General features: G+C 38.0%; 1 protein-coding gene across 1 annotated transcript in view; it reads right to left on the bottom strand.

The window, feature by feature from the left end:
* sf3a2 (splicing factor 3a, subunit 2) overlaps positions 1–12,244 on the bottom strand; it is a 153,327-nt gene that overhangs the window by 21,658 nt on the left and 119,425 nt on the right. Inside the window, exons 12-15 of the mRNA XM_048613918.1 lie at positions 11,426–11,619; positions 8,584–8,657; positions 5,505–5,658; positions 4,727–4,855 (exon numbers count right to left, since the gene is read on the bottom strand). Coding sequence (XP_048469875.1) covers positions 4,727–4,855; positions 5,505–5,658; positions 8,584–8,657; positions 11,426–11,619 — 551 coding nt within the window. The remainder of the gene's footprint in view (positions 1–4,726; positions 4,856–5,504; positions 5,659–8,583; positions 8,658–11,425; positions 11,620–12,244) is intronic.

The raw sequence follows: 12,244 nt of genomic DNA, 5'->3' as shown, positions 1-12,244 counted from the left end.
GGCCTAGACCCTTCAGAAAATTCAGAGATTTCTGAAGAAGGGTCTAGGCCCAAAACGTCAGCCTTCCTGCTCCTCTGATGCTGCTTGGCCTGTTGTGTTCATCCAGCTCTACACCTTGTTATCTTATACTCTAGAATGAAACTAACTTTTACACCTCAGGCTACCCAGCACAGACAGTATAGGGCCTACACAGATAAACATTCAGTTTCAATTGAAATCGATTCACACAAAGTCTTAACGATCAGGAAATAATCGACTTCAGAAGAAACATCACAAACACAATGGCAACACAGATTTGAGTAGAGATAATGGGGCACACAGTCTGTACAACTGCTAGCGCTGATAATGACCTGAGAAGAGAGCCTTCTGCAACAACAGCTTCTGCACAAACAGCTTCCCCACAGGCTTCCAGAACTGTTACAAAGCTGGGTACAGTAATTGTGAAGTGGAACGCAGGAAGCTAAAATAGGTGGTTCCTATGACTGACTGTATAATCTGACTGTATTTAACAGATATGTGCTTTGTACTTGGACATTTTTTAAAAATGTCTATGTCTGTGCGCAGCAGCTAAAATTGCCAATAGAGTCTCAAAAAGTGAAACAAGATGTCAAAAATGTCTTACAGGTGGCAGGCAAAACAATAGTCTTGTTTTGATGCTGTGACACCAAATTTGAATTCGGCCAATTAACTTAAAACCAAACTCAGCAATTCAAAGCCAACTGAGTTTAAAAACTGATGGCGTTGACAACCTGAAACCAAATCATATTATAACAATTTGGATTACGTCATTACGAGTATATAAGGCGAGGGCATTTGGAAAATTGGAAAGAGCCAACTGCCATCTAAAAAGAGAGACTAGTCACCTGCCAGTTAGCACCATTCAGCTCTTACAGAAAGCCCATCTAATTAATCGAAGGTACCACGGTATTTTAGCTCAAAGTCCTCATTGAAGAAATTATAGAAATAAAACATCCCTGACAGCAGAATTAGTGGAAGAAAAGCGTTTGTGAAGAGACCAGAGACGACAGAATATTCCAGAAGACAGTCTGTGCAAACTTGGAGAGAGTAAATTATAATTTATTGCTTCTTATTAATTGGGTTTATATTAGTGGGACTGGTCTTTATTTAAACAGCATTCCAGCAGAATTTAGACCAGTTAGGGAGTAGTTACTAGTCTAAAGGGATTTGTCGGTTTGTTAGTAATTTTGTTAATTTGTTTGTTGTTGGGATAAATAAATAAATACTTTCTGGTTACTTGTCAAATGGAGATCAGGAATTTTCTTTAAACTACTCTTAAATTATGAGGGGAAAAGATAGCTTTTCTGGGTGTTTTGGGGGTAATTATTAGTAGGGAACCTCTAATCCCATCAGCAGATTGGGGCCTGTGTTTTAGTTTAATTATCAGAGGTGGGTGGGGTTCGGCCATTCTGAACCAAGGACCACAGAGGCAAAACAGAGAAGCTGAACCAGGAAGCCAAACCAAAGGCATCATCGCAACAAAGGACGAGCACGAGCGAGGGGGCGGTATCCAGTCGACAGCTTCCAGACACAGGCCTGTTTCAATCCAAGAGAATTGACAGCAGAACCTCACCAACCAGGCACACTTTAAAACCACTTATTCGTCAGTAGTGAGCTTAAACTCCTCTCCCCAACGTTTCTGACATAGCTAGCAGGGACGAGAAGGTGGTGGTGACAGCGCATGGGACCCCAACGATAGGAAGCCTGATTAAAGTTTATGATGTAAAAAAAGCTATTTAGCTTCTAAAATGTTTAATCTGTGTTTAATTTAATGGGGTATTTCATTACTGCCCTCTGTAATTGATAGTGTTGACTTCACTTTGTTGCATTTACTTTTATTTCTTATATTATACTTACCTTTTATATTTAAATAAGCATGGAGATTCTTTTGCCTTGAAACACCCGTCTACCAGCTTCTTCATTTCACATTCTCTAAATAAATCCCGTGTCTAGAGCCAGGGATCTGGGGTAATTTGGACCACCTAAAATCAGTAAATTACTGAGTGCAAACCAGAATCCTACAGCAGTCACTGTGCTAATAGTGAGTCAATCCCCAAAGTCCTAGAAAAGTACTTTAAACAATTATGCATTAAAGTGTCCATTTGTTTCCTGGATAAGAGTTGGGACAGCAAGCTAAAATTTTTACTTGGATGAAGCCTATACAAGTCATGTAGTCATGGAAATGGGGCTTGAAAAGGAATTAAGATATCCTAAAAATCACACACAAGTTAGTCTTCAGGATCCAAGGGAAGAATAGAATAAGCAGCAAGATGCTCTCTGGAGCAAAGAAATTAGTAAAAGACAGATTTCAGATTCAAAGTCCCAAGAGTGAGAATGGGAAAAAACAAAATGTTTCCAGGATAGTTCAATACCTACTTGAAAGGACAGTGTAAGCCATGTCTGAGAAGTGATTTTGTGCTTGCACTAAGTTCTGTTTTATGTTTTATACTGCAAGTTACCTACAAAGAAAGTGTTCAGTCAACAGTGCTTTTAGTCTTTTGTTGACAAGACAGACATGTTGCCAAAGTTGGTCTTGAGCTCAACATGGTACACCTACAATGCTAAATTTTGAATGATCATAAATGGTTTAGACAAAGAGAAAAGGGCTGTTGATTGTTTGGTAGGTTGACTCTGATTAGCCAAGACATTACCAAGGAGAAAGCAGTGGGAAATTACAGAATTCCCACGCTCCAGGGGAACGCAAAATAAAGCACAACATTTGAACACATTTCTTTTGTTTGCATACTCATCCATGTTTTTTCCTTCAAATGTAAATGAGTCATGTTATGAGCCCACCTGATCTTAAATTGGGTGTTAATGTAGCTATTGACGTACTAGGATTGTTCTATAAGTGTTGCCAAAATGTGGAATCTAACTCAACAGAAGTCTCCAACTTGAAGGCTTCATAAGTTAGATCTGGTTGAGTACAATCTATGTTTGCCTCTTGTGACAACCCTAGGAACATGTTTGATAAGTGGCAAATACATGGGACATAAGGCCAATGTACCTGCCATCACACCGGTACAGAACTCATACAACAGGACTCATTAGACAAAGGTAGAACATCTTTTTTGGACAGACAGACATTGCTCAACTGTGAGTGATAGGGCGAGACCGCTTGCTAAGCCTTTTCAAATTTTGAGATACCATGCCTTTCCAGCATAATTTGAAATAGGCTGAATACCTTCCACATCCAAATGTGGTAGCTTTTGACTCATTTGTAGGTTTGGACATTGTTCTGTAGGATAACTTGTGTTCTATTTCTGGGTGATGTTTTCAAGGTGGGCAAATAGCTCAGGCCCTTTGTAAAAGATCACTGAATAGGGCAATGTTACTGACTATACAAATCTGGCTGGAGAAGGTAGGGTTGCGACAGAAACAGAATTTCGGTGATGTTGGAATGGCAGGTGCACAGGTCATAAATCTCAAATATTCAGCAACATACTTAGTTTCAGCAATATTCAAATCCTGTACCACCAAGTGACTGTTTTATTCATTTGTTAGATTAAAACTTTACAAAATGTGGGATTCTATCATATCAACCTCCCAACAATTAACTGGCTGTTTGAATTTCTCTGTACGTGTTAAGCTGCAGTATTTGGGAGAGAAAAGTGGTAAGGCACGAAGTAAACAGTGCATGGGGAGAAGCACTCGGGAGCAAACTGGCAAGAAGAAAGGTCAATGACAATGGCAAAGCGGGAGAGGTGACCAGGAGGGTTCAGAAAGGAAGTGGCAAGTGACACCAAGTGAGCAACATTTGCAATCAAACGATTGGCACTTAAATCGACTGGTACCTGGCTGCATGGGTTAGATGGAACTGCAATTAGCAGCTGAACTGCTCACCTTTGACTTCCCAGCCTCTCACCTGCTGTTTCAGCCACGGTATATATGGCTGGTCCAGTTCTGTTTCTGATAACGGAAACTCAGATGTTCACTGTGTGGGGCTAGGGAGATGGTTTGAGCAGCAGTTCTGGAAGTGCCTGAGCAGCAGGATATTGCTGTTGAATTATCTCTGTCAGCACTGTCGACAACAGTTTCTATCATGATGGAACGGAACAGGAACATAGGCATGCCTAAGGGGTCAGATTGGAGGAAACAAGTGTTTGGAAGACTGCAAGGCTGAAGGACTTATTTTTGTCAGGGTAACTATCATAACCACCAGCACGAACAAACAAATGTTCAATTTTGTAGGTCATCCCAAAGACGACAATAACAAAGAAGCATCAGCCTGGAATGTAAGCTCAAGGGTTGGAATAAGACATGAACCTACAACCTGTTGAATCAGAGGAGAGCCACAGTGCGAAACCAAATGACTAATTAACTTATTCCAAAGGAGTACTTTCTTCTATTTGGTATTTATTTACTGGGGTCCTTTTCGCAAAAGTCACTGACATCCTATCTCAAAGCAGCAAATGAGAAAAGACAGGTTAGAAAGACTTCTGTCACTACAAAAATCAGACAGTTCCTCCTTCCTGTAGAAAACCATGCAGGTCTGCAACTAGGCAGTTATGTTAGATGGAACTGCAATCAGCAGCTGAACTGCTCACCTTTGAATTCCCAGCCTCTCACCTGCTCTTTCAGCCACAGTCATGTTAGAATGCACAAATGACTGTGCGTGCAACAGATGGCCATCATTGATTAAGGGCAACCAATGTTCTTTTTCAGTTCAATAAAAACCATTAAATAAAACATTCACTGCAGTACTAACCTCTCCTGTGGGCTTTTCATTTTCTTCCTCTTGGGATGTAGGTGCAATAATTTCTTCTTTAGGTGTATCATGTTCATGTTCTGCATTTTCAGAAGACTTGTGCTTTTTGCTGACTTTCTCTTTACTTTTCTGTACCAAGAGAACAGATAGCCAAGAAATATAAAGCCATCATATTTGTGCAGAACATGATTAAATTCCTCCCAAGCAGTAGGCTAAAGTCCTCAACAAAATTCCTATTTATCAACAGGATGTCCGTATCTGCTGCTTAAGTGGAAGAGATAGAAAAACCCAAGTTTTCAATCAAAAAAAAGTTCACTGTACAGCAGTTTTTGACTTCCAGCCAGCAATTTAGAATGTTAGGCTGTAGTTTTAGTTATTGTTTCACATAATTCATTCATCAACTGACATAGTAACATCATTAATACATGCTTGGTGTTGAACAAAGGTCCTCCATTCTGGTCTCTGCCAACAATGTGCCTGAATTTCAACTTGAAATTAGCATCCTGCCACACCAATGTAACTTGGAAATTAATTATTTCCACTAAAACCAAATGGACAGTTCTTAAGTGCTGCACTAGGGCTAGTTTGAAATATTTCACTGCTCTTTGGTAATCTGATTTTGTTATGTGATGTTATCCAATGTTCAGATCTTGTTTATCCATTACTTAAGATATTGCTCCAGCAAAATAGTCTGTTTTGTCTTAAATTAACCTACCCAAAATAATACTCAAGGACAACAGTTCCATAAACTAATCAAAACGCAAACAGTTCAGTTTACCTTTTTCTCTTTATCTTTCTTTTTGTCTTTTTCTTTCTTTGCTTTCTTAGGTTTTTTGCTTTTATCCTCTACGGAGGCAGCTTCAACTTCTGGCGCTTTCTTTTCAGTTACTCGGTGCGTTCTAACAGGTAATTTTTCATTATCTGTTAAAGGCCTTTAAAATACCATAGAAATAAAACTGTACTGTTCAATGACAATAAAGGTTGAAGGTAATGATAAAGATTTGGGGAAGTTCTGGATTCTAATCACCATTCAATAATTTTAGTTTAATCAAATCACAAGTCAAAAAAATTCTACATTCCATTCACATAACAACCCGGTATACTGACACACATAGACAAATCCAATATAATACTTGCATGTCCACATTCAGAAGAAATCTTGAACCTGCTGAAAACATGTTACTGATCAAGTCTGACCAATATGTAATTTTTTACTGATGAGAATTGAATGTTTTCTTAGTCCACACAGCTTTCCAAGTCTCCATTTATAAGACCAATATAAAATACTTAAATCAGGCAACATAACAATTGGCACAACTTGAATCATTGATCAATTATAAATGGAACATTGATGCTTCTGGGTCTAATTATGAGAAAACATTAGAGAGAAGGCAAGGTAAGATAAAACATTTTAACACCACTGACACGTTTAATAAAAGATCAGATTTCCTGAGAGACTTCGGAACATTATAAAGTTGGATAAGACCAGAAAGCAACAGGCAGCTAGTTAACATACAGTAACTGTGAAAAGCATTTAGAAATTCTGAATGAGGCCAGAATGCTAAGGATGTTTATTAAGCTGGGAAAATCTGAACCTTGTTTTTGTTCTTAAATATGTCCATTTTGCAAAAATGGAGAACTCAATACCATCATACCCATTTCACAAAGAATAAAAAAATTGTAACAAGGAAGTAACAAATTGGACTTAATGAGTAGATGTGACAACAATAAACTGTCCATTTTGTGGTTTTGGGAGATGCGTTTAAAGAAGTAATAATTTCAAACTTTTCACAGTTTTGTCATGTAACTCACTGGTACAATTTTTACCAAACACCAATAAGTGTAGGCAGATTAATCAGGTTTTCATTTAACCCTTTGACTAATGAAATTGCAGGTTTGATTATTTCAGCTATGAGCTGCATGATATCTTCAGATTTTCAAATATTCAGCTTCAACAAACATAACGTTTTAACCATTCATCAAATGTGATTACTGGGTAAATATCAAAGGGTTAAATCTTCAAAAGCACACTCAAACCCATCTCCAAGTCAAGTTTACAAAAGTTCACAAGTAAATTTTAAAAACACAAAGCATTACACTTTACATACCTTCCTTTTTTCATGGGATTTAGGCTTTTGTTGGGACACAAAGATGTTGGTTGTGGAAGCAGTAGAAAGAAAGACAGAAAGAATGGCAGAAAAAAGTTGGAGTGGCATATTAAGTGTGGAAGGAGCGAAAGAGAGAGACAGAAATCACAGAACTCAAAAAACAATTAAAGTGGTGTTCACTTTGGAGCATTTAAAAAACTCAGTACACACTGATGCTAAAACATAGTTGTTAGTATAATACATTTTCCTATTATAGTTACATTTAGAATCAAGTGTTTTCATGGAAAAGTATATGCCCAGTTATGTAACCTTGTTATAATTATGATTTTGTAGAAAGATAGGGGGTAGGACTAATACACTGAAGCTTTGCTTTACGAATATTGTACATGCATGAATTAGCTTCATTCCTGTCCAAAATTACAGCAATACATTCAACAGTATGTATAGTTGAAAACGCACGCATGTAACTTCAGAGAAACATTTCAAGTTTAGTTGAATTATTTGTTGTTTGCAATATGCAACATTATGTAATTTTAAATTACTTTAGTCAAACTGTTAGAACCAGTAAAGGCTCAATAAAAAGCCTTTAAAATCAGTTTAATAGAAATATGCCAATTCATATTATTTGTGCGTTTTGTAATTTCCCATGACCAACATTTGCTCATGACTGGGCTGCCAAAGGAAATGCAGTAAAGGTCAATAGATGGGACCGAAGGAAAACAGACAGGCACAAGATAAAACGAGGGAGGAATGAAAACAAACAAACAAACAAACAACACAGTCAGCTCATGCAGCTCAGTCAACACGAACCCAAACATCTCCAGCAGGGAAACGTGGCCAGCCAAAATTCTGTTACAAAAATTATGAAATGGCAGGGAAAGGAAAAGAAAAAGAAAAACAGCAGATCTAAAGACAGGGGCAGAAGAAATCCAAGAGGGGTGAACTAGGTCTAAAACCAATTATTTCAAACTATTTAAATTTCAAACTCTAAAAGCATGTATAAGATCAATTATTTTTGTTGAAAAATGTGTAAACATAAGGGCAAGACTTAAAATGGTCTGTGAAAGAAACTGGAGTAATTATTAATTAGAATTAACATTAAATTTACTTTTTCTGACACACTGAAGAATAGTGAGCATCACGACTTGAGGATGGCACAGATGTGACCTCGTACTGGTAAAAGAAAGCCTGCAATTACATAGAGCTTCACACAACTGCAGAATATCGCAAAGCACTTTACGGCTAATGAAATGCTTTGGCAATGCAGCAAAGTAGGAAACTTACACATAGCAAACTCCACAATATGGCAACGTGATGAACAGATTATCTGCCTGAATGATGTCTGTTGATGGATACATATTGGTCAAGACACTGGGGGATACCTTCTCTGCTTTTCTTCAAGACATGTGATGGGCTCTTATACAGTCAGCTGAGTGCAAATTTGGCTTTCACATTTCATCTAAAGGTTAGCACCTCCAACACTGCACTACGCCCTAAGCCACAATACCACTGTCACGTGCAGTTTTTTTTTTGCTGAAGTCCTGGAATGAAAATTGAACTCAATTTTTAACTCCGAGGCAAGAGTGCTGATGAACTGAATCTCAGCCGTATAAATCACCCAAAACTGCACCAGAACCAGTAATAATCTCCCTTAAGCAACCTTTGTAAATGCCAGCTGCCAACAGAATAAAGACAAATAGCATAAAAAAACAAATATTTTGACTTTGTGACAAAGTAACGTACACTTACTTATCCAAATCAATATCCAATGCTTTGTATGGATCATTTGGATCTTTATCATCATCATCACTAGGCAATGCATTCTATAAGCAAACAACAAAAAAAAGAAAGTCTGGCAGCAGAGTTCAGAATAAAAGGTTTTATTTCACAATACTATAGCACAAAGAATTACCTGAAGACTGGGGGAAATAAATTTCAGTAGATATAGGTTATCAATGAAAGTTTTCAGAAGTACAAAACATAACTGCTTACCATAATTGTATGTCACTAATGTCCCCCAGCACAATTTCAATTCAATATGAGCATCACTGGATTAGTTAGGGTTCAGTCAAATATTAAGTTGTAACAGAAGCACAAATTCATGTCCGTGTGTAATATGGAAGCAGCCAGATGATAGTGCAATGTAGGGGGACAGAATTCAATGGAAGACATTTTAAAAATGTCATGTCGCTGAAGACTGTGCCAGAGAATTTATTCCCACGTAAGAGTCTGACGCACAACCATGGAATACTATGTTAATTAATTTGACAGCACCTGTGAAAAATCCATTACATTGAGACCTAGAGAATGATATACTAGAATAAAGGCAATAAACCCAACCAGATATTTACAAACTATTTAATGGGAATATTCTTGAGTGCATTAATAGTGGAAGAGAAAAAGCAAAGAGGGCAACCGAGCAAGGAGGAAAGAAGGGACAGATTAGTGTAGTCTGATTTTGACGAAACATTATCTAGAGTAGTGTGGACATACGAGATTTATCTAGGGTTTCTTTAGCATTGCAGTCTTCAGTAACAGAAAATAGAAGCAGGAGTATGCTATTCAGCCTCTCGATCAATATGATCGTGACCAGTCACCTAACTCAGTACCCTGCTCCCACTTTCTCCCTGTACCTCTTATTTTTTTAGCCCCAAGAACTATATCTAACTCCTTCTTGAAAACATTCAATGTTTTGGCCTCAACCACTTTCTGTGGCAGAAAATTCCATAGACTCTTCACTCTCCAAGTGAAGAAATGTCACCCCATCTCAGTCCTAAATGGTCAAGCCCATATCCTCAGACTGTGACCCTAGCTCTGGACTCCCCAGTCTAAGCCTGTTAAAAAAAAAACAAAAAAAAAACGACTGGTTTCAATGAGATCTCCCCCTCATTTTTCTAAACTCCAGTGAATTACATCCTAACTGATCCAGTCTCTCCTCATAAATCAGTCAAGCCAACCAAGCAATCAATTAGTCTCAAACTTCAATTGTATTTCCTTTATCAGACAAGGAGACCAAAAACACGCACAATACTCCAGGTGCGGTCTCACCAAGGTTCTGTACAACTGCAGCAATACATCACTGCTCCTATACTCAAATCCTGTAGCTTTGAAGGCCAAAATACCATTTGCCTTCTTCACTGTCTGCTGCACCTGCATGTTTACTTCCAATTAGTGTACAAGGACACTCAGGTCTAACTGCACCTTGCCGTTTTCCAATGTCTTGCCATTCAGATAACAATTTACATTCCTGTTTTTGTTACTAAAGTGGAAAACCCCACATTTATCCACATCATAGCTCATCTGCCATTTATTTGCCCATGTACTCAACTTGTCCAAATCATACCAAAGCATCTCTGCATCCTCCTCACAGTTCACCCTCCCACTTAGCTATGTCTCGTCTGCAAACTTGGAGATATTACATTTTTAGAACGGACTTCAGAAGGGTAACTGGACTCGAACATTAACTCTGCTTTCTGCCCACAGATGTTACCAGACTTGCTACATTTCTTCAGCAATTTCTGCTTTTGTTTCAGGTCTTCCACATCTGCAGTTGTTCCATTAACTTTTATTTATTCAGTTAGTCTGTAATGTCTTTAATCCTGACTACATCTGTTTCTAACCTGAATTAACACCGTAAGGTACATGCTGACTTAGAAATTATCCCAAAACAAAACAAAATTTTTGATTTTAAGATACTTTCAAGTTGTAAAAACCTTCCTTCAGCTCACTAAATTTAAACAGAGAAGCATACCAACTCATAAGCACAGAAGAGAATGTACACAGAAGTATGAGAAAAAGTATTTCACAATCATGTGATAAGGAGAATCAGAGCACAAATATAAAAACAAATGCATATGTGACAGAGTGCATTTATGACAGCACCACGTGAGTACAATTTGAGATTTAGTAATGCAAGAAAGCAAACACAATGAAAGATCAAGGTCCAAAAGAATGACATCAACAGCATTCAGGATAGAGGAAAGGGAAATAAAAGACTTGCCTTGATACATCATTTTCTGATAAATCTGCCAAAATCCTACACAAAAAAAACTTTCATGTGCAGTGATTCAAGCAGACAGCTAATCTGTACTCATTAAGATTTACTTTTAGGAATCATTGAGAGTTTCGGATTTGAGAAATGAATTGTACAGTGGTCACGTTGCCCAAATAGCACTCAAACAATCACAATCAACCGCTTATGGAAACACCTGAATTCTTTGAAGACTTAGATGTGATCTTGCATATTAGCTTGACAGAGGCTGCTTTGGTTAGGATCTCATCCAAAGATAAAATAGTGCAATAATTTTTCAAAACTGCACTAACTTGGTCCATAATACAAAATATTGCCAGTGAAAATCAGTTAACATTAATCATATTGCGTGCAATGTCAAATAACATGTTGATATTAAGAGAAATCCCGTGTGATCTTTTATGAGCATGCAAATTGCTTTAAGTGGAAGTTTTGAAGGCCTATCTATTGCCTAGACTGTCCTTTTTCTTTTCCCCAATTGTGTCCCATCAATTGCCCATTATCTAAATATACTTGCTGTTAACTTTTCAGTACGACAAAAATGAACCTTTAACTACTAACCTCAGGCATTTCTTCTGTGATAATGTCAACGTGATGAACTGGAGTAATGTCTTCATCACTTTCAGTATGAAGTGAATCATGGCGACGTTTGCCTTTGTCTTTCTTCTGTTTTTTCTTCTTTTTCTGTCTGTCCTGTTTTTGCTGTTGCCTGCGTTCTTCTTCCAGCTTAAGATACTGATCTGACAAAGGCATTCCTGTGTGCATAAATATAACAGATGGTTGCACCTGAGCTACCTACACATGACTGTAGCTGTTTCAAGAATCTCAGGAAAAAGGGAGACTGCATGACTCCCTTTCCACCATTTCCACTTTAAAGTATTTTGCACACACATTCATTCAAGTTCTGACCTTGACTCAGCCACCACAAAGATCGAAAAAATTGACCTCGGCAATGAGCCAATTTCCCAAAATAGAAACTGCCAGCCCTAAGGCACCCTTCAGAAATGGAAGAAGGGTCCAGACCCGAAACGTCAGCTTTCCTGCTCCTCTGATGCTGCTTGGCCTGCTGTGCTCATCCAGCTCTACACCTTGTTATCTCAGACTCCAGCATCAGCAGTTCCTACTATCTCTGCTAATTTATCCCTTTGCTTCATTGCTGCCACCATCAAGAACCATTGCGATCTCACACATGAACTTGGTCCCAGACAGTTCTGACTTCCCCACCCACAGAAGATGCATAATGGTACTTATGACAGATGAAAAACAGCATTCCTCCCTGCTAAATAAATTTAGTTAATATATCAGCAATGTCAGATCAATGACCATATATTGTGGAAATGTGGACCTAGGGGAAAGCAACTTCACTGAAATTTTCTCATT

The sequence above is a fragment of the Rhincodon typus genome, chromosome 29 (genome assembly GCF_021869965.1).
Source record: "Rhincodon typus isolate 14 chromosome 29, sRhiTyp1.1, whole genome shotgun sequence".
Classification (NCBI taxonomy): Eukaryota; Metazoa; Chordata; class Chondrichthyes; order Orectolobiformes; family Rhincodontidae; genus Rhincodon; species Rhincodon typus.
The sequence above is the reverse complement of the archived record's forward strand: the minus strand, read 5'-3'. Positions and strand labels throughout refer to the sequence as shown.